General features: G+C 43.5%; 1 protein-coding gene across 1 annotated transcript; it reads left to right on the plus strand.

Moving 5' to 3' along the window:
- The first annotated feature begins 1,804 nt into the window (after positions 1-1,804).
- LOC124596158 (putative per-hexamer repeat protein 5) lies at positions 1,805-24,010 on the plus strand. Its single transcript, XM_047135190.1, has 2 exons — positions 1,805-1,895; positions 22,033-24,010. The coding sequence occupies exons 1-2, from the start codon at positions 1,851-1,853 to the stop codon at positions 23,464-23,466; spliced, it is 1,479 nt and encodes a 492-aa protein (XP_046991146.1). The 5' UTR covers positions 1,805-1,850; the 3' UTR covers positions 23,467-24,010.
- Positions 24,011-24,353: the final 343 nt, after the last annotated feature.

The raw sequence follows: 24,353 nt of genomic DNA on the forward strand, positions 1-24,353 counted from the left end.
GAAACGACTTCCTGACGTTTATACTCGATGTTAACAAATTTTTCTTCTTCAGAAACGCTTTCCTTGCCCTTGCCAATCTAAATTTTATATCCTCTCTACTTCGACCATCATCAGTTATTTTGCTCCCCAAATAGCAAAACTCCTTTACTACTTTAAGTGTCTCATTTCCTAATCTAATTCCTTCAGCATCACCCGACGTCATTTACAGCTGCCATCCATTCATATCAGATGCTAAAGGAAGCTGAATGTAACGCCCGCCCTACCCGATTACATAAGCTAGGTTGACTGACGTGCGACGCAACCGTTTGTCATACGTGCAAAAACCTGATGCCAGTATAAGGATTAACGAAAGCCTCAAAACCTGAAGCATTACGAAGTTCAACGCACAATTCAATATACAATGCTAAAACAAAAAACTGAGAATTAAATTGTGTGCCTTTACAAAAAAGAATGTCTTCAACGATGTACACGTATTTACAAGCAACAATATTCAGAAAATAATATGAGTTGATAAAATATACTTTAAAATTTAAAAATAATTCTGTGCAGAGTTCTTTCAGTTGCTGCAGAACCGGAAAGAAGAAAGATGTTTTCAACAGTAAATATTTAATGATAACGCATGTAGCGGAGAATATATTTATTGTACACAATGAAATAGTTTCATTTCCAGTTGGAAAAGGATTATGTTTTATGTCCATGTTTCAACCAAGTAATGACTGAATAATTTGTTTTGTAGGCCTACAGCGTATTTCTGTTGATAGCTGCGTAGTAATATGACTGAATCTCGATGCATATCTGATAGGCGCCTTTTCAGAACTTCTGAGAAGAGTTTTACATTATTTCGTTTGGATTCGTGAAAGGAAAGGAGCTATTAAATCAATAATAGAATGTCATCTGCAACATATATTCAGAGGATAATGTTTGCGTCAGTAGTAATCAGGATCACTTGCAAAAGATGTAAATGTCGTATACTATATCTGAGACTACCACAATCAAAAAAGTTACCATCAGAGTTACAGAAGAACATAATAAAATTTCTGTATGTGGAAGATTATCTAAGTTAGAGGTCAGATTCGAAGATTCAGTGGACCGCTTTCTGCATATTACCTGAAGGTAACTCGCTATACACTTGTTAGTTGATGTTCGAAAATAAATATTCATATCATTCTGTTTTTAATTCGAAGTAACACGAGAATACTTTTTTATATTTATCGTCACATTCACGTACAGTTACTGTGTATGTAGAAAGAACTGCGAAAGCGTGCTGTAGCTAGGTGAATGAATACAGGAGACCGACGGATACTGTGAAGATATCCAACAGCGAATACAAGAAGTATTTTTATAGCTCAGAAGTGTATAACTCGCTGTTTCGTTTACTTATCAGTACAAATCGCTTGTCGTAAAGAAACTGAAGTAGAAATGAAAGGGGGAAAACAACTTTTTCTTGCAATGCTGCACTACTCTCCGCTCTATGCCGTCAGTTTGTCCACATTCCGAATCGACGAAACGTTTTTTCACTCAGTCCGTAAAATAAGTTTTTTTTTTTTTTTTTTTTTTTTTTTTTTTTTTTTTTTTTGCAAGTCATCCTTCAGTGAACCTGGGTTAGACTACTGGCATGGTACTGGTCGCCAGGAAAAGAAAACATGTTTGCGAAAAAATGTCATGCAATGTCAGGCTGTTCATTGTCAACGTTGTCACAGCTGGTTAAACATATAATGCAGACACCACACTTCATATATGTAGAATGAGCTGTTCTCAGGGGCGGAAGAAAAGACAGCTGGTAGCAACACGCAACTGCGAACAACTATAAAAACTGTTGTCACGACTGAAGCCAGTCACACTGCGTCAAGATGAAGGCGCGGGTCGTCATTCACTTCCTGTGCTTTGCCTTGGCCGTGAGTATAAGAAGTGTTGCTGTTACACTAATTATAGTACTGAATACTAAGAATCCAACTTTCAGGTATTAGTAGTTTTGTGCCTTAGAGATACCAATTATTACGACTCGCTACCCGCATCTAACTGTGGTACAGCAACCGATGCGTTATTATTTACCCCATTCAGTCTGTCACAATATAAACGTTACGGCATGTACCCTACTCTGAAAATTGTGCGCACTACATTTTCCTGGTTAATAAAATTCAGATATTTGGTATCTTATCTGAACGACGATCACAACTAATTTCCTCGAATGAAAGAAATTACATTCTTGAAAAGTTCTACTGTAAATACACTACTGGCCATAAAAATTGCTACACCAAGAAGAAATGCATATGATAAACGGGTATTCATTGCACAAATATATTATACAAGAACTGACATGTGATTACTTTCTCACGCAATTTGGGTGCATATATCCTGAGAAATCAGTACCCAGAACAACCACCTCTGGCCCTAATAACGGCCTTGATACGCCTGGGCATTGAGTCAAACAGAGCTTGGATGGAGTGTACAGGTACAGCTGCCCATGCAGCTTCAACACGATACCACAGTTCATCAAGAGTAGTGACTGGCGTATTGTGACGAGCCAGTTGCTCGGCCACCATTGACCAGACGTTTTCAGTTGGTGAGAGATCTGGAGAATGTGCTGGCCAGGGCAGCAGTCGAACGTTCTCTGTATCCGGAAAGGCCCGTATAGAACCTGCAACATGTGGTCGTGCATTATCCTGCTGACATGTAGTGTTTCGCAGGGATCGAATGAAGGGTAGAGCAACGGGTCGTAACACATCTGAAATGTAACGTCCACTGTTCAAAGTGCCGTCAATAAGAAAAAGAGGTGACCGAGACGTGTAACCAATGGCACCCCATACCATCACGCCGGGTGATACAACAGTATGGCGATGACGAAAACACGTTTCCAATGTGTGTTCACCGCGATGTCGCCAAACACAGATGCGACCATCAGGATGCTGTAAACAGAACCTGGATTCATCCGCAAAAATGACGTTCTGCCATTCGTGCACCCAGGTTCGTCGTTGAATACACCATCGCAGGCGCTCCTGTCTGTGATGCAGCGTCAAGGGTAACCGCAGCCATGGTCTCCGAGCTGATAATCCATGCTGCTGCAAACGTCGTAGAACTGTTCGTGAAGGTAGTTGTTGTCTTTCAACCGTCCCCATCTGTTGACTCAGGGATCGTGACGTGGCTGCACGATCCGCTACAGCCATGCGGATAAGATGCCTGTCACCTCGACTGCCGTTGGGATCCAGCACGGCGTTCCGTATTACCCTCCTGAACCCACCGATTCCATATTCTGCTAACAGTCATTGGATCTCGACCAACGCGAGCCGCAATGTCGTGATACGATAAACCGAAATCGCGATAGGCTACAATCCGACCTTTATCAAAGTCGGAAACGAGGTGGTACGCATTTCTCCTCCTTAGACGAGGCATCACAATAACGTTTCACCAAGCAACGCCGGTCAAATGCTGTTTGTATATGAGAAATCGCTTTTAAACTTTCCTCATGTCAGCACGTTGTAGGTGTCGCCACCGGCGCCAACCTTGTGTGAATGCTCTGAAAATCTAATCATTTGCATATCACAGCATCTTCTTTCTGTCGGTTAAATTTCTTATCTGTAGCACGTCATCTTCATGGTGTAGCACTCTTAATAGCTAGTAGTGTAGATGCTTGCTTAATATGAAAAACAACACTATGTTATCTGCATTAAGTAGGAAGAAAGCGTTGCTTTTGTCATCAAAAGTGACTTCTCCCATGGAGCAAACTTAGGAGCACCTAAATATCTGTTAAAAGTAAACAAAACTCCGCCCGAACAGGCCATGGAGGCCCAACGGTACCGACCGGCCGCCGTGTCATCCTCAGCCCACGGGAGTCACTGGATGCAGATATGGAGGGGAGTCTGGTCAGCACACTGCTCTCCCGGCGGTAGGTCAGTTTACGAGACCGGAGCAGCTGCTTCTCAATCAAGTAGCTCCTCAGTTTGCCCCACAAGGACTGAGTGCACCCGCTTGCCAAAAGCACTCAGAAGACCGCATGGTCACCCATCCAAGTGCTAGTCCAGCCTGACAGCGCTTAACTTTGGTGATCTGACGGGACCGGTGTTACCACTGCGACCAAGGCCATTGGCCAAATATCTGTTAGTAGTTGAAAAATAAAAGTGATATGTCATTTAGAATATCATTGAGATAATTATGTTAAAAGGAAGATAAGTAGAGCGCCATTTAACGACAGGCAAAAAAAATAAATAAATAAATAAATAAATAAATAAAAGGTTCAAATGTGACTTCACTTCTGAAGTCATCAGTCCCCTAGAACTAAGAACTATTTAATCCTAACTAACCTAAAGACATCACACACATCCATGCCCGAGGCAGGATTCGAACCTGCGACCGTAGCGGTCGCTGCGGTTCCAGACTTTAGCTCCTAGATCAGCTCGGCCACTCCGGCCGGCCCCAAAGAAAAGTTTCTGTATTTATTATCGAGTCTCGTTACATTATAGTATCTGCCACCAGCTTTTCTCGTCTTCTTTTTTGCTGTAGTGTCAAAAATGTCTCACAGGAATAGACTTCTGGCATGATAATGGATGTCATCACAGACGCTTAATATCCAATTTTGAATCAGGGACCCGGGTTCCCGGGTTCGATTCCCGGCGTGGTCAGGGATTTTCTCTGCCTCGTGATGACTGGATGTTGTGTGATGTCCTTAGGTTAGTTAGGTTTAAGTAGTTCTCAGTTCTAGAGGACTGATGACCATAGATGTTAAGTCCCATAGTGCTCAGAGCCATTTGAACCATTTTGAATCAGGGCGTCACTGCCATAGGTCAAAACTTTCCTCTTCAGATCCATTAGAGACTTAGTTTTGCGAAGTGTGTTTCTGTGTACACAAGGCACATTCTAAAACAAAAGAAAAATACTCACCAAGCACGACGGAAATATCCGAATTGGACGGAAATCTGTATATATGCTGTAAATGTACAGACAAACAAATGATTAGTTTCAGAAAAAGTGGATGATTTACTCAAGAGAAAGAGCTTCACAAATTGAGCAAGTTAATAACGCGTCGGTGCATCTCTGGCAGTTATGCACGCAGTTATTCGGCTTCGCACTGACTGATAAAGTTGTTGAATGTCCTCCTGAGGGATATCGTGCTAAATTATATCAAAATGAATTGTTAGATCGTCAAAATCACGAGCTGGTTGGAGAACCCTGTCCATAATGCTCCAAGCGTTCTCAATTGGGAAGAGATCCGGTGACCTTGCGCCACAAAGTACGTTTCGGAAAGCAAGACGACAAGTAGTAGAAACTATCGCCGTTAGCGGACGGACATTATCTTACTGAAGTGTAAGCCCAGGGTGGCTTGGCACGAAGGGCAACAGAACGGGGCATACAATATCTTCGACGTACCATTGTGCAGTAAGGGTGCTGCGGATGACAACGAAAGGGAGGATTTCCTATGAAAAGAAATGGCACCCAGATTATCACTCCTGATTGTTGCGCCGTATGGCGTGCGACAGTCAAGTTGTTATCCAACCGCTGCCTGGGGCGTCTCGAGACACGTCTTTGCTGGTCACTGGGGCTCAGTTCGAAGCGGGACTCATCACTGAAGACACTTCTGCGCCCAGTCAATGAGATTCCAGGCCGAAGACGTGCCTGGAGACGCTCGGACAGTATTGGGATACGAACCTGGCGTACGGCCCGACATACATGAGTTATGGTGTGGGGTGCCATTTCATTTCACAGCACGACCTCTTTGGTTTCATCCGCGCACTCTTTCAGCACTGCGGTGCGTTCATGATATTCTATGCCCCGTTTTTTTGTCCCTCGTGTAAGCCAGTCTGGGCTGATATTTCAGCAAGATAACGTTCGCCCGCACATGGTGAGAGTTTCTACTGCTTGTATTTGTGCTTTCCAAGCCCTATCATGGCCTTAAAGGTCACCAGATCCCAACTGAAAATATTTGGAGCATTATCAGTAGGTGAACCGTGATTTAATTTCAAAGAATATTGTTAAGAATTTACTTTATTTACTAGCGATTCATCGATAACATTAACACATTTAATCACACTATGTAAACATGGAAGTAGTTGCCAGGGAGTAACTGATGAAATCATACTCAAATTCCTTTTAACAAATGGGAATTTTGTTCACTTTAATAGTGTTTAAAAGCATTTTTGAAAAGAAACAGATTTAAAATTATAATCAGAAAGCATCCTCTAAATATCATTCAGAGGCAGAAAGAAACAAGTTTTGACTGTATGAGCTTTTGGGCAGAGAACCTTGCCGCTCCCTTTTGACACGGCCGTAGTTACGACCGCTCACAACAGCCTCTGAAAGACTGCACTGGTGCAAATCTGCAACACACCAGATTACTTTAAACTAAGAGTTTTAACAATTTACACAAGCACACAAACTATGCACCCCCCCTAGGAGGGATGGAAATGGTACAAAACACTAACAATTAAAATATTGACCTTGCCACCGTAGGTGCAACTTGATTTTAACTTCTAAGAAAAGCCTTACAGTGAAAGGGTGGCAACTTTATATACTAAAGTGATCATTTAAATAAAAGCCCATGAAATGCAATCTTATATAAAATTCTACAGGGTTGGCCAAACAATAGTTAAGATGCTCTACAGTACACAGATACCGACTCTTAAGATCATAGGCAATAATATCAAAGTTCCCAAAGATCAAAACATATTTCAGGTATTAGGCCGTTAGACTCCAAGCAATAAATTCGTTAATACACCAAATCCGACAAACGTGACAGAGGCAGCTACTAACGTACGGTAGATTGATAGGGACATTACCGAACAACCCGAACCGCAGGTTCCTCTAACCCGCCCCTACTCCACAAAGGAAAAATGGACCAACCAATTTATAAACAACCATCATCCCGCGGGTCGGAAAACGGAGAAGAATGGTGGGACGACCCCAAAGCAAAACGGCTGGTAACCTCACCAAGAAAACAAGTAGAATTTAAGAAGGGTATATCAAACAACATGTCTCCAATCACTTAACTTCTAATAAACTGCGATTTCTCGAGAAGACCTGGCGCAGCACCCCCCCCCCCCCCCCCCCCCAAAATCGCTCTCCCGAACCGTCCGCTGCCAGCTGATGTCGTGGGTTTACTCCTGTTGCTCTCGTGTCGACCGCGAAGTCACTACCCCTCGCTATACGCCGCGGCCCACTGGACTCACTTGGCGACCTCACATCCGCCGACGCTCAAGGCGGACAAGTCATTTTGTGTCTCAGTGCGCGACCGACCAACCGATCGATCCAACCGCCAATGACCATTGCCTGAGCAAACTCGAGCCGACTGGCGGCCTAACGCGCAGACTCAGATGCAGGAACTCAGCCCCGACCGGGCGACCACTCCCTGAGTTCTCTTACTGGCGGAGTGGGAAGACTCATTTTCCTGGCTTTAAAGGTTGATCCGAACGACATACTAGCACTCAGAACGACAGACAGACACTAACTGCCTAACAAATGCGGACGAGAGACAGACTAGCAAGCTGGGGACGAGAGACTGACCCAGTCTGACCGACTGGCGAGCTCATAGCGCCCCTTAAATGCACGTGAAAGGGCAACCTTTCCCCTTTCCCACCAGAGGGAGACACCTGTGGTGTCACCGCCGGACACCACACTTGCTAGGTGGTAGCTTTAAATCGGCCGCGGTCCATTAGTACATGTCGGACCCGCGTGTCGCCACTGTGTGATCGCAGACAGAGCGCCACCACGAGGCAGGTCTCGAAATACGGGATAGCACTCGCCCCAGTTGTACGGACGACGTAGCTAGCGACTACGCTGACGAAGCCTCGCTCCTTTGCCGAGCAGATAGTTAGAATAGCCTTAAGCTAAGTCAATGGCTACGACCTAGCAAGGCGCCATTAGTAACATTGCATGTATCTAAAGAGTCTCACTTGTATCGCCACAATCTCCAGATGTACCAAAAGGGTGGATTAAAGTTAAGTATTCCTGAAGCTACGTACTTTTCTTTGTAGCATTCATTACGTATCCTGTTTCAGACCTCACGCCCATCTGCGTGAGCGTAGCGCGTGCCTTTCGGCTTCCTCTCATTGTGTCTAGGCTGTCTTGTCTAGACACAACAACACCAAAGCTGCGATTGCCACCGCCAGAAACGGAGGGCGACTGCTTCACACTACGAGCTGCGGCGCGCTCTTCAAAATAGCAATTTTTACCACGGATCAGTAGGGGAATTTGACGATCTACAGCACCAGCTGGACAGAGTTAGGCACGATATCCCTCAGGAAGACATCCAACAACTTTATCAATCAACGTCAAGTCGATGAACTGCTTGCATAAGGGCCAGAGGTGGACCCACATTTTATCGACTTGCTCAATTTGTGAAGTTCAATTTATTGAATGAATCATCCAATTTTTCTGAAACTGTAATCATTCCTCTGCCTGTATACGTACGTCACAGCTACCGATTTCTACCCTATTCGGATAATTCCTTAGTGATGCGTAGATCTTTATTTTTTTGTTTTAGACTTCACTACACAATTTATTGTCTTAAAGTACCTAGAATATCAAAGCTTTTCCACGAATGTTGGTCTTCAGCTGTGACCATCAATATAGCTCCTGTTTGAAACTTGGGTTTCTCCCGGCACACAAAACGTTCAAACAGATTACGGGAATGCAGCCGAGTGACGTCTTCGATAAATACCGATATTTAGACAGGTGAACACTGCGTCATTTTCAAGGTGTAACTGCCACGAGAGAGTGCTGTGGCAAGAAAATGTGCTGTTACGGTTGTTGGTCGATTTAGTCACGCCTACTTGTAAAGCGCTCTCTCGTTGCAGCTGTTGCCTGAAAATAACCGAATGTGCATCTGCAAAAATATCGGCTGGTGTCCAATTCGTCAGTCGGCTGCGTTACCGTCAGTTGTTTGAACATAATCCCTGTTTGTTTCCTAGTGTCATCCAGGTTCTACTAGGTCGTCCTAACAGTCTGATCTAAACCAGTTTCTTGGTTCACCCATCGCCTATTCACGAGGTCATATGTCCCGGTCTCATCCAATTCATTTATCACTACAGTTATAATTAAATTTTTTTATTGCATTTTTTCCACTGAACCGTGTGTTTTATTCTGTCTCTCCTAACATGTATTTCTCCATTAATTTCTGATCGACACTAATTTGTCCTTTGTATTCGACATGACTCCACGTCATAAGCCAGAATAGGTAACAAGGTGAGTGAAAACATTTCTTCCCAGACCTATCGGAAGATTAATTTAGAAAGCCCTATTTAGTTTACCGTAAGCACTGCAGCTCACTTTCCCCTGTCTGTTTACTTTTTACTTGTCCGTCTAGTCATTAGCTTCAACTGCCCGCATCTCGTGGTCGTGCGGTAGCGTTCTCGCTTCCCACGCCCGGGTTCCCGGGTTCGATTCCCGGCGGGGTCAGGGATTTTCTCTGCCTCGTGATGGCTGGGTGTTGTGTGCTGTCCTTAGGTTAGTTAGGTTTAAGTAGTTCTAAGTTCTAGGGGACTTATGACCACAGCAGTTGAGTCCCATAGTGCTCAGAGCCATTTGAACCATTAGCTTCAACTGCCCAAAATAAAAATGAAACCTTATTACGTGATTCCATGTATTCATTGTTAAGTAAATGGTACTGTTTCATTTTCCAGGTGATGATTACACATTACGTTAGTCATATTATTTTTGATTTGCAAACTGCTCTCGTACAACCTCGATCAAGATCCTACAGTGCATAATGAAGTACTTCTGTATTAGAGACAAACCGTAGAATATCATCAAGAAAATATCTAAAATCTACAATACATACCATACTCCGCATGACAGCTGATGGTGTGTGGTGGAGGGTAGTTCTGACACTACTAACTGATCCCCTCTGTCCTTTTCCATTCGTGAATGGCGCGATCGTCCGTAAACCTCTGTACTGGCTCTAATTTCTCGCATTTTGTCTTCGTAGTCTCTTTTTTTTTGTTTTTTTTTTGTTTTTTTTTTTTGGGCATCAGTCTACTGACTGGTTTGCTGCGGCCCGCCACGAATTCCTTTCCTGTGCTAACCTCTTCATCTTAGAGTAGCACTTGCAACCTACGTCCTCAATTATTTGCTTGACGTATTCCAATCTCTGTCTTCCTCTACAGTTTTTGCCCTCTACAGCTCCCTCTAGTACCATGGAAGTCATTCCCTCATGTCTTAGCAGATGTCCTATAATCCTGTCCCTTCTCCTTATCAGTGTTTTCCACATATTCCTTTCCTCTCCGATTCTGCATAGAACCTCCTCATTCCTTTCCTTATCAGTCCACCTAATTTTCAACATTCGTCTATAGCACCACATCTCAAATGCTTCGATTCTCTTCTGTTCCGGTTTTCCCATAGTCCAGGTTTCACTACCATAAAATGCTGTACTCCAGACGTACATCCTCAGAAATTTCTTCCTCAAATTAAGGCCGGTATTTGATATTAGTTGACTTCTCTTGGCCAGAAATGCCTTTTTTGCCATAGCGAGTCTGCTTTTGATGTCCACCTTGCTCCGTCCGTCATTGGTTATTTTACTGCCTAGGTAGCAGAATTCCTTAACTTCATTGGCTTCGTGACCATCAATCCTGATGTTAAGTTTCTCGCTGTTCTCATTTCTACTACTTCTCATTACCTTCGTCTTTCTCCGATTTACTCTCAAACTATACTGTGTACTCATTAGACTGTTCATTCCGTTCAGCAGATCATTTAATTCTTCTTCACTTTCACTCATGATAGCAATGTCATCAGCGAATCGTATCATTGATATCCTTTCACCTTGTATTTTAATTCCACTCCTGAACCTTTCATTTATTTCCATCATTGCTTCCTCGATGTACAGATTGAAGAGTAGGGGCGAAAGGCTACAGCCTTGTCTTACACCCTTCTTAATACGAGCACTTCGTTCTTGATCGTCCACTCTTACTATTCCCTCTTGGTTGTTGTACATATTGTATATGACCCGTCTCTCCCTATAGCTTACCCCAACTTTTTTCAGAATCTCGAACAGCTTGCACCATTGTATATTGTCGAACGCTTTTTCCAGGTCGACAAATCCTATGAAAGTGTCTTGATTTTTCTTTAGCCTTGCTTCCATTATTAGCCGTAACGTCAGAATTGCCTCTCTCGTCCCTTTACTTTTCCAAAAGCCAAACTGATCGTCACCTAGCGCATTCTCAATTTTCTTTTCCATTCATCTGTATATTATTCTTGTGAGCAGCTACGATGCATGAGCTGTTAAGCTGATTGTGTGATAATTCTCGCACTTGTCAGCTCTTGCCGTCTTCGGAATTGTGTGGATGATGCTTTTCCGAAAGTCAGATGGTATATCGCCAGACTCATATATTCTACATACCAACGTGAATAGTCGTTTTGCTGCCACTTCCCCCAATGATTTTAGAAATTCTGATGGAATGTTATCTATCTCTTCTGCCTTATTTGATTGTAAGTTCTCCAAACATCTTTTATAATCCGATTGTAATACTGGATCCCCCATCTCTTCTAAATCGACTCCTGTTTCTTCTTCTATCACATCAGACAAATCTTCACCCTCATAGAGGCTTTCAATGTATTCTTTCCACCTATCTGCTGTCTCCTCTGCATTTAACAGTGGAATTCCCGTTGCACTCTTAATGTTACCACCGTTGCTTTTAATGTCACCAAAGGTTGTTTTGACTTTCCTCTATGCTGAGTCTGTCCTTCCGACAATCATATCTTTTTCGATGTCTTCACATTTTTCCTGCAGCCATTTCGTCTTAGCTTCCCTGCACTTCCTATTTATTTCATTCCTCAGCGACTTGTATTTCTGTATTCGTGATTTTCCCGGAACATGTTTGTACTTCCTCCTTTCATCAATCAACTGAAGTATTTCTTCTGTTACCCATGGTTTCTTCGCAGCTACCTTCTTTGTACCTATGTTTTCCTTCCCAACTTCTGTGATGGCCCTTTTTAGAGATGTCCATTCCTCTTCAACTGTACTGCCTACTGCGCTATTCCTTATTGCTGTATCTATAGCGTTAGAGAACTTCAAACGTATCTCGTCATTCCTTAGCACTTCCGTATTCCACTTCTTTGCGTATTGATTCTTCCTGACTAATGTCTTGAACTTCAGCCTACTCTTCATCACTACTATATTGTGATCTGAGTCTATATCTGCTCCTGGGTACGCCTTACAGTCCAGTATCTGATTTCGGAATCTCTGTCTGACCATGATGTAATCTAATTGAAATCTTCCCGTATCTCCCGGCCTTTTCCAAGTATACCTCCTCCTCTTGTGATTCTGGAACAGGGTATTCGCTATTACTAGCTGAAACTTGTTACAGAACACAATTAGTCTTTCTCCTCTGTCATTCCTTGTCCCAAGCCCATATTCTCCTGTAACCTTTTCTTCTACTCCTTCCCCTACAACTGCATTCCAGTCGCCCATGACTATTAGATTTCGTCCCCCTTTACATACTGCATTACCCTTTCAATATCCTCATACACTTTCTCTATCTGTTCATCTTCAGCTTGCGACGTCGGCATATATACCTGAACTATCGTTGTCGGTGTTGGTCTGCTGTTGATTCTGATTAGAACAACCCGGTCACTGAACTGTTCACAGTAACACACCCTATGCCCTACCTTCCTATTCATAACGAATCCTACACCTGTTATACCATTTTCTGCTGCTGTTGTTATTACCCGATACTCATCTGACCAGAAATCCTTGTCTTCCTTCCACTTCACTTCACTGACCCCTACTATATCTAGATTGAGCATTTGCATTTCCCTTTTCAGATTTTCTAGTTTTCCTACCACGTTCAAGCTTCTGGCATTCCACGCCGCGACTCGTAGAACGTTATCCTTTCGTTGATTATTCAATCTTTTTCTCATGGTAACCTCACCCATGGCAGTCCCCTCCCGGAGATCCGAATGGGGGACTATGCCGGAATCTTTTGCCAATGGAGAGATCATCATGACACTTCTTCAGTTACAGGCCACATGTCCTGTGGATACACGTTACGTGTCTTTAATGCAGTGGTTTCCATTGCCTTCTGCATCCTCATGTCTTTGATCATTGCTGATTCTTCCGCCTTTAGGGGCAATTTCCCACCCCTAGGACAAGAGAGTGCCCTGAACCTCTATCCGCTCCTCCGCCCTTATTATACGTGATGTATTTGGAAGTAAGTAACATATTCTCCGACTCATCCCGGAAAGTGCTCTCTCAAAATTTCAATAGCAAACCTCTCCCTGATGTACAAAGCCCCTCTTGATGGTTCCGCTGTGTTCTCCGTTTTCTTTTTTCAAGGGCCTGAGAACATGCTCCATAACTTCTGGTAACATTTTTGATGATGTCGAATCTGTTCGTCTTTGTAACTTCCCTTTCATTTCTAAATTTCTCACTACAATGATGAACAATACCTGTTGATTATATATATTGATTGACTCACTCTTTAGTCATCCCGTTGAACAGTGAGGGACTAAATTGTATATTTGATGTGGGCTACGTCATTTATGCTACAAAAATTTAACATATAGTATTATTTACAGAATAAACAAACGTTGTAGGATAACATATTACAATGACTGAAGATGAAATCATACCGAGTATTCTATGACTATGGTATATATATCCTAAATATTTACATTTATGTTGCACAGGGACGAATAGAATATAGTGATTTAAAGCATTAGAAATTCATTTCTAAAAACTGCGTAAGGCTTAGTAATCCTGGGTTTGGCCCCTTGCTTAGCTTCTATTTATTGCCAGTCTCTCGTCCAGGGCAAAGTCCCAAGCGACTGGAAAATAGCGCAGTGGACTCCTGAGTGTAAGAACGGTATAAGATCTTATCCACAAAATTACAGGCCAATATCCTTAAAGTCGGTTTGCTGCAGAATTCTTATAAGTTCGAATATAATTTCATTGAGATAGAAACACTTCTGTCCACGAATCAGCACCGTTTTAGAAAGCACCGTTCGTGTGAGTTTCAGCTTTCCCTTTTCTCATATGATATCCTGGGAACTATGAATAAGAACAACAGACAGATTCCATATTCTTAGACTACCAGGGAGCATTTGACACGGTGCTGCACTGCAGACTTTTAACGAAAGGTCGATTATACCGAATATGAGTGGGTTGCCCCGATATGTGAGTGGCTCGAGACTCCTTAAAGAATACAACGCGGTACGTTGTCCTGGACAGCGGGTGTTCGTTAAGAGATAAACGTATCGTCAGCAGTTCCCAGGCAAATGTGATGGGACCGCTATTGTTCTGTATGTACATTAACAGGCCGACCGATAGGGTGAGCAGCAATCGGGGGGTGTTTTCTGATGACACTGTAATGTCCAGGAACTGGCATCGTTGAGTAACTTTAGGAGGATACGCGAAGACTGAGAGATAATTTCAATTTGGTGTGATAAATGGCAGCATGTCCTAAATGTAGAAAAATGTAATAACGTAGATGAGTTGGAAGAACAATCCTGTAATGATCGAATACAGTATTAGTGGTACGCTGCTTGACACAGAGACGTCGATTGAATGTTTGGTCGTTACGTTGGAATGCGATATGAAACGGAAAGAGCACGTAATTTCAGTAACAGCAAATGCTAACGGTCTTGAGTTTACTGAGAAGATTTTAGGAATGTGTGGCTCATCTATAAAGGAGACCACGTATAGAATACTAGCTCTGGAGTACTGCTGGAGTGTCTGCGATCACCATGTACTGTGTCGTAGCAAGCCCCGGCAAAACTGTTAATCTTTTTCCCACTTAAAAGTACATAATTTCCTTATAAGGTATTTAAGTGATCTAGACTTAGCGTCAACCTGTCTATCTCACAAGTGAATGATTCTTTCTGCTAATGCTCTCCAAATTAATTTCGCTTTACAATAACAAGTAGGGCATGACACAATAGAATACATTACCACTAATAATTAATACACGAGCCGGAAGGCATGGCAAGAAAACTAAAATAGCTAGGTTGTAGCTCAGGTCACAATATCCAAAGTTAAACCACTAGAGATGAAACACCAAGCTCCGAAACTAATACAAATATAAGTAATGAACAGGAGAAACAGGAAATGGAAACTTAAGGCACGATGTACCAGGCTACACAAAACTGGCCACTGGACAAAATAGATCAGAACAGTAATTCAACAAGATCAGAAGTTAGAAGTCGGAAAAGTTAATCAGGTAAGCACAACTGATGATAAAATGAGGTACGCACTTAGGATCTACTTCATACAGAATATTTTCGTACAACAACCTGTCTCAGAGAACAATACTAGCCCCTGGATGAGCCCTGCCGTTGTGGCAAATAATAAACGCCAAACAGGTGTTTGCACATCGGAAGTTTTCTGCCGAGCACAAGACATAACACCCTTCCCCGTGCACCACCGTCCAAAGGACTGCCTGCTTCCCGGGAACAGGAATTAATACCTCTCGTTGATAACAGGTCGCTGCAAAATGGTTCAAATGACTCTGAGCACTATGAGAATTAACATCTGAGGTCATCAGTCCCCTAGACTTAGGACTACTTAAACCTAAATAACCTAAGGACAGCACACACATCCATGCCCGAGGCAGGATTCGAACCTGCGACCGTAGCGGTCGCACGGTTCCAGACTGTGGCGCCTAGAAGCGCTCGGCCACAACGGCCGGCCGGTCGCAGCAAGCTCAAGTCCTTACTCCACCTGGCTACATCCACTGCTGGCCACGTGAAATGGACGCCCTGTCTTGTCCAACTGACTCACCTCTCAGTTGTTCTCTTGCTGTTGTGCTTCTTCATTGGCTTTCGGCATACCGCCCGCAACTCGTTTATTGTCCGGTTTCCCTGATGACTGCAGCCATCCTGTCGTCCACACACACGAGGCTACTACCATCGGCCGACAGCAGCCAGACGCCATTGCTCACCAGCCAACTCACTGATCTAGCCCCTCCTGTATGTAAACAAGACTGCCCGGTTTGCCATTCTTTGTCCAGTACCAAATGCAAAGTTCTGCCGCTGCTACCCACAGACCCCAGTGCTGACTCGAGGTTGCTGGCGCTTCCTCGTCTCACACTACACTACACTGTCTGTTGCCTCTCGCAGCCACTGCTTGCCTCATCGTGGCAATGCGCTCAGCTATTCTGCGCTCTGATACGGCGGGAACGCACCACCAGCACTGGTGCCAATTGGTCAGAAAGGCAGGACTTCAGCTGTGCCATGAACCGGTAATTCACGACACACAGCGTATTCGTTTTTACTAAGTTCGAACTGAGGCTATGATAAAATATTGTTCATGCTATGTTCTTTAACCTGACTACAGCAGTTCGTTCAAATACCTTCCAGAAGGTAGAATAAATTGTTATTGAGCTATACAATGAGGTGACAAAAATCATGGGATACCTCCTAATAGCGCTACAGTCTGGAGCCGTGCGACGGCTATGGTCGCAGGTTCGAATCCTGCCTCGGGCATGGATGTGTGTGTTGTCCTTAGGTTAGTTAGGTTTAATTAGTTCTAAGTTCTAGGCGACTGATGACCTCAGAAGTTAAGTCGCATAGTGCTCCGAGCCATTTGAACCATTTTGAACCTCCTAATATCGTCTCGGACCCTCTTTTGCACGGCATAGTGCAACAGCTGGACGTGACATGGACTCAACAAGCTGTTGGCAGTCCCCTACAGATATATTGAGACATGCTGTCTCTACAACCGTCCATAATCGCGAAGCCGGCCGCGGTGGTCTCGCGGTTCTAGGCGCGCAGTCCGGAACCGTGCGACTGCTACGGTCGCAGGTTCAAATCCTGCCTCGGGCATGGATGTGTGTGATGTCCTTAGGTTAGTTAGGTTTAAGTAGTTCTAAGTTCTAGGGGACTAATGACCACAGCAGTTGAGTCCCATAGTGCTCAGAGCCTACATAATCGCGAAACTGTTGCCGGTGCAGGATTCTGTGCACGAACTGCCCTCTCGTTTATGTTCCATAAATGTTCCATGGGATCCATGTCGGGCGATCTGCGTGGCCACATCATTCAATCGAATTGTCCAGACCGAGCGAGGTGGCGCAGTGGCCTAGCACACTGGATCCGCATTCGGGAGGACGAAGGTTCAAACCCGCGTCCGGCCATCCTGATTTAGGTTTTCCGTGATTTCCCTAAATCGCTTCAGGCAAATGCCGGGATGGTTCCTTTGAAAGGGAACGGCCGACTTTCTTCCCCATCCTTCCCTAATCCGATGGGACCGATGACCTCGCTCGTTGGTCCTCTCCCACAAATCAACCAACCATCGAGTTTTCCAGAATGTTCTTCAGACCAATCGCCAACAATTGTGGCCCTGTGGTATGGCGCATTGTCATTCATTAAAAGTGGTTCAAATGGCTCTGAGCACTATGGGACTTAACTTCTGAGGTCATCAGTTCCCTAGAACTTAAAACTACTTAAACCTAACTACGTTAAGGACATCACACACATACAAATTCCATTAGCAGACGTTACAAGAGAGGCGTTGCGCATCACGAAGAGATTTACTACTGAAATTACGAGAGAGAGTCAGACAGCATATTACTTACCCCCCCCCCCCCCCAAATGGGTCTCGCCTAACGACCACGAGGAGAAAATTCTAGAAATTAGAACCAATATACAGGCTTACCGACAACCATTTTTCTCACGCACTATTCACGAGTGGAACCGGGTTAGAGGGTTAATTGTGCCAAAAGTACCTTCCGACATTTACTATGAGGCGGCGTACGGAGTATTGCGTAAATGTAGATGTATTTTACACAATATTGCTTGTCCGTTAGCACAGACAACTCTAGGCAAACGCCGCTGCTCTCGAACGTTAAGTGTAGATCTTCGGCCACTGCGTTGTCCGTGGTGATAGGTAAAGCCTGAAATGTGGTATTCTCGGCACACTCTTGACACCGTGGATCTCGGAAATTTGAAATCTGTTGTGACTTGGCAAGACAGCCAAGCCACTAGGAGGTAGCCGAAAGGCACGCGTTTAAGCTCACGCAGGCTGGCGTGAGGTCTGGAACAGTTAAAGGAGTTGAGTCTAGTAAAAAAAGTATGTAGCTTCTGGAATACCTAACTTTAATCCATAATTGGTGAACATCGGTCTGACGTTACATGCATCACAAGATAAACAGCAAATGATAATGGCGCCTTGCTAGGCCGTAGCAAATGACGTAGCTGAAGGCTATGCTAACTAGCGTCTCGGCAAATGAGAGCGTAATTTGTCAGCGAACCATCGCTAGCAAAGTCGGCTGTACAACTCGGGCGAGTGCTAGGAAGTCTCTCTAGACCTGCCGTGTGGCGGCGCTCGGTCTGCAATCACTGATAGTGGCGACACGCGGGTCCGACGTATACTAGCGGACCGCGGCCGATTTAAAGGCTACCACCTAGCAAGTGTGGTGTCTGGCGGTGACACCACAAAATCCCTAACGATTTCCGAAATAAAATGTCCAATGCGTCTAACTCCAAGAACCACTCCGCGTCCAAAGCCTGTTAATTGCCGTCGTGCGGCCACAATGACGTCGGAAACCTTTTCACGCGAACCACCTGAGTACAGATGACAGCCAGGCCCATTCACTGCTCTTTTGTACCTTGTTTACTCGATACTACTGCCGTTTATATATGTGAATATCACTATTCCGTGACTTTTGTCACCTCATTGAAAATTTTTGTGTCAGATTTTTACTATTATTGCCTTTTACCAACTTTTTCACCAGTATAGTCATAATGTACTTTTGCTAAAGGGCTGTTACAAATGGGTTGTTAGACTACGAGTCAAAAACTTTTCAAAAATACGAAGGCATCTTGAAAAGTAATGCCTCCAGTTTTTATGTGAAAACTCTTGCAGCATTTTAAATAAAACAACCGTAATTAACATTCTACATCCTTATTTTTCACGTTCCCGCCGCAAGAAAGCTCCGAATTGTAGAATGTAACATGGCGCTGAGTAGCGCAGCTATGTCGGTGCCTGAGGAACCTCGTGCTGTGAATCGAGTTCCGAATCCGGAGAGTTCTTCGATACATGGGAGGACTCTCTCGTTCAACTGGATCACACACGAGCGTTGAGACATCTGCAACAATCAGACGCCTTGAGTTCGCTATCATAGATCACCCTTGATACAGTACTGACTTGGCCCCATCCGATTTTCATCTGTTTCCAAAACTTAAAGAACACCTTCGAGAATTTCACATGCATAGTGTTGAAGCGGTGCAAACATTGGTGAGGTTGAGATTTTCACTCTGCAGCGGAGTGTGCGCTGATATGAAACTTCCTGGCAGATTAAAACTGTGTGCCCGACCGAGACTCGAACTCGGGACCTTTGCCTTTCGCGGGCAAGTGCTCTAGCAACTGAGCTACCGAAGCACGACTAACGCCCGGTACTCACAGCTTTACTTCTGCCAGTACCTCGTCTCCTACCTGCCAAACTTTACAGAAGCTCTCCTGCGAACCTTGCAGAACTAGCACTCCTGAAAGAAAGGATATTGCGGAGACATGGCTTAGCCACAGCCTGGGGGATGTTTCCAGAATGAGATTTTCACTCTGCAGCGGAGTGTGCGCTGATATGAAACTTCCTGGCAGATTAAAACTGTGTGCCCGACCGAGACTCGAACTCGGGACCTTTGCCTTTCGCGGGCAAGTGCTCTACCAACTGAGCTACCGAAGCACGACTGACGCCCGGTACTCACAGCTTTACTCTTTTGGAAGGTAGGAGACGAGGTACTGGCAGAAGTAAAGCTGTGAGTACCGGGCGTTAGTCGTGCTTCGGTAGCTCAGTTGGTAGAGCACTTGCCCGCGAAAGGCAAAGGTCCCGAGTTCGAGTCTCGGTCGGGCACACAGTTTTAATCTGCCAGGAAGTTTCATAGGTGAGGTTGTCAAACTTTCAGCAGTGACGGTATCAGAAAACTGGTCTCTTGTTGGGATAAATGAAATGTGTGGGAAATCTTATGGGATTTAACTGCTAAGGTCATCAGTCCCTAAGCTTACACACTACTTAACCTAAATTATCCTAAGGACAAACACACACACCCATGCCCGAGGGAGGACTCGAACCTCCGCTGGGACCAGCCGCACAGTCCATGACTGCAGCGCCTGAGACCGCTCGGCTAATCTTGTTGGGAGAAATGTCTTTGTCGCCAGCGTGATAAATACGTACACATGAAGAATAAATATATAGGATGTTAATGAAGTTTGCTTTTTTTAAAAGAGCTTGGAAAGTTTTCACAAAGAAAATTCTGAGGCATTACTTTTCAGCACGCCCTCGTATGCGACTGCTGCTTTTCAAATGCTTCTGAAATCTTTCACAATAAACTGTAACATGTCTTATGAGTCACCAGTGGAAATCGCTGCAGAGCCAAATAAACTACTTACGTTTTCCGAGATATAACAAATTAATTTTTAGTTTTTAACCTTTGTATTAATCGCATAATTAAAGAGAAGCGAAGGAACATCATAAAAGATACGTTTTACCTTTATTTACGCACGAAAGTGTTGCTACTGAACATAAAACAACACATATGTAACGTAAATGAGTTGTTTCTAGACGACACATTTTTTTCAACACAAAACTATGCCTGAGTTGTATAGATGTAGTGATTCTGTGAATACAGTTTGCATGTCAAGTGAGCTTGGAGCATTCTGCTGAATAGGGTATAAAGTTTCAATAATAAATACGTAAAATCATGTACGTCACTCAAGGTTTGTATAGAGACAGAGGCAACAGCTGGGGATGGCGGATAAAGGGGTATACTACAATGTATGCTGTCACTCTCTTCATTAATGCTTCAATCAGCTTGTCAGTTTCAAATGACGGAACCGCTTTACTTGAGAATTGAAAGCTGAAAAGTTTGGTTTAATAAACGAAGAACAATAGCATCAGCATACTGAAAAAAATGGTTCAAATGGCTCTGAGCACTATGGGACTTAACATCTGTGGTCATCAGTCCCCTAGAACTTAGAACTACTTAAACCTAACTAACCTAAGGACATCACACACATCCATGCCCGAGGCAGGATTCGAACCTGCGACCGTAGCAGTCGCGCGGTTCCGGACTGCGCGCCTAGAACCGCTAGACCACCGCGGCCGGCAGCATACTGAAAATCCTTTAGCATGCTACCTCAGATTATGAAAAGAAAACAGAAAATAACGAGGAGTAAAATATTTATGCCAGAAAAAAGGAGGAATTCCCAAATACTCACATCATACTGTAGGCGATGAATGCGACGTTTCGTAAAAAGGAAAGTGGAATCAGGTTCTAGTGGCAGCCTAAAAGAGCAATGCGATACTAGGAAAATGGAAGTGAGACCTCTTATTGAATAGGAACAAGTGGTTCTCATTTAAGACGAATAAGCCAGATTATGATATCCTTGAAGATCTATCCGAATCAAAGAGAATTGGGTTAAACCCGTTACTAAATATAACAACTATGTGGGGTGTTATTTAGTCGTTAAGTGTTTTACACGTACTCGAACGTCTGAGAAATAAAAAACTTGAAGGCAGAGGCCCTAAAGAACACAGTTTCGAGACAGACTTCGGACGAATACAAGTTAGAGACCTACGATAATCTTCAAAAGAGCGTTGTTCTGTAGATTCTTGAATGATGCCAGCAGTCTGTACACCACCAAAGACACTGCAGGAGAGACCAGTGGAGAACTTAACGACACCACGGAAGGTAGCTGGAACTTTGGACGGGTTTATCATATACCGCCGCTAATTTCAATGTCTGTATCAAAAATACGCTTCGAGAATAGATCAAAGAATGTCGCGACTACAAATTTGTATGTCATGGGTATTTGAGCACAATCTTGTTTGTGGACAGCTGGAGTACATTATCTTTGGAAGAAAATGTGTTAATGAGTTACCACAAATTCTGTATAAAAGCTCCTGGTACGAAAAATTTATTGTTTAATATATTACTATAATATTTCTAACAACAAAAGTTTCTTCCTACCACACTAATGAAATAATTTTTCACAACAACCTAGATTTAATTGCAACATGAATTACTGTCTATCACTGTGTCAGCTATCATTTACAAATGTTTTACTTATCACATACAATTAAGCTACAGTAATTAATAATAAATCTCTTCTATCGGTTCCAGGCAACAATATGTGCTGGGCAGTCTACGAACTTGGGTATTCCAGACCTGCCTGGCAACTGGACAGGAAATGGAACAGATATCCCTGAACCACCTGGTAACTGGACAGGAAATGGAACAGACATTCCAGAACCGCCTGGTAACTGGACAGGAAATGGAACAGATATCCCTGAACCTCCAGGCAACTGGACAGGAAATGGAACTGATATTCCAGAACCGCCAGGTAACTGGACAGGAAATGGCACAGACATTCCAGAACCGCCAGGCAATTGGACAGGAAATGGAACTGATATTCCAGAACCACCTGGTAATTGGACAGGAAATGGAACAGATATCCCTGAACCACCTGGTAACTGGACAGGAAATGGGACAGATATCCCTGAACCGCCAGGTAACTGGACAGGCAATGGTACAGACATTCCAGAACCACCTGGTAACTGGACAGGGAATGGAACAGATATCCCTGAACCACCTGGTAACTGGACAGGGAATGGAACAGATATCCCTGAACCACCAGGTAACTGGACAGGAAATGGAACAGACATCCCAGAACCCCCAGGTAATTGGACAGGAAATGGGACAGATATCCCTGAACCTCCAGGTAACTGGACAGGCAATGGTACAGACATTCCAGAGCCACCTGGTAATTGGACAGGAAATGGAACAGATATCCCAGAACCCCCAGGTAACTGGACAGGAAATGGAACAGATATCCCTGAACCACCTGGTAACTGGACAGGAAATGGAACAGACATTCCAGAACCACCTGGTAACTGGACAGGAAATGGAACAGATATCCCTGAACCTCCAGGCAACTGGACAGGAAATGGAACTGATATTCCAGAACCACCTGGTAATTGGACAGGAAATGGAACAGATATCCCTGAACCACCTGGTAACTGGACAGGAAATGGGACAGATATCCCTGAACCACCTGGTAACTGGACAGGGAATGGAACAGATATCCCTGAACCACCAGGTAACTGGACAGGCAATGGTACAGACATTCCAGAACCACCTGGTAACTGGACAGGGAATGGAACAGATATCCCTGAACCACCTGGTAACTGGACAGGCAATGGTACAGACATTCCAGAACCACCTGGTAACTGGACAGGAAATGGAACAGATATCCCAGAACCACCAGGTAATTGGACTGGAAATGGAACAGGTTTGCCACTACAATCTGGCAACATGGCTAGTAGCACATCTGGTATGCCTTCTGGGCCATCTAACTCTGTGGGAAGTGAAACGAATAAACCAGGTTCTTTTGAGTCACAGCAAGAGTTTCCTCCCAGTCTTAATATGCCATGGAATAATCTTTTGCCTCACAGAATAGAAAATCTTCCTGCCTTCAATCCTGGACTGAACCCAATATTTAATTTTCTTCGTACTATACAACACCTGAATAACAGACGTCCCTTCTTTGTAATATAGAATGCAATGATTTTATTGCCGTTAGTACGTGTATCTTCTCTGTAGTGCATAGGAATAAATACTGGATTCAGTGTTCAAGTTTGGTTGTTTATTGCCTTTATTGTCTCTTGACCAACACTTAGTCTCATGATATTTTCCTCCCAAGTATCCTTTCTTCATGAATTAGTTACTGGTCTCTCACACTAACATTTCAGTAAAATGTGTCTCAGTGAATTTTCATTTCTTTCTGTTGTTTGACCAAAAATTGTCCATGGCATGAAGAGGGACTAAATTCATTCCTGCAATTACTGCAAAAGGACATATTATGCCCTTTATGTTGTTTGGGGATTTTGGAAGTTTATCAGCTACGAATGAAGCGATATTACTTTTGGAAAATATGTACAGAACTCTTTGTTTTTATTTTCGATTCAATATTCACAATAAAATATGTGTAATAAGTATTGTACGAGTATTACTCTACTGTTCTGGCCTTGAGATCAGTGGCAGTATGAACCAACTCCAAGGAACGACTGGTAATAAAATCGTTGTTTAGTTGTCTTTTTTAGATGATTTTTTTATTAAAAGTACCTGTTGAGAAATTCGAAAATTGAACCTGTAATCAATGTGTACGAACCTTTTTCATTCTGAAGTCTCTTTTCCTCCTAAACCTAGAATGTTTTTAAATTGCCTATATAATACTAACTACGTTCTTTAAATGACGCATTTGCTACTCTTAAGAACAATTAATTAACGTATAGTATTTTAGATACGTTAACACATTTGTTAGTACTCTGTCCAGATTCAAAATGAATCAGTAGCGTAGTAAAAACAGCTGTGTTTAGTCTTCATCATGGAGAACAAAATTTAGTGTGACGATTTGTGAAAGTAAAATGTAAACTCATATTTCT

Source organism: Schistocerca americana, chromosome 2 (genome assembly GCF_021461395.2).
Source record: "Schistocerca americana isolate TAMUIC-IGC-003095 chromosome 2, iqSchAmer2.1, whole genome shotgun sequence".
Lineage (NCBI taxonomy): Eukaryota > Metazoa > Arthropoda > Insecta > Orthoptera > Acrididae > Schistocerca > Schistocerca americana.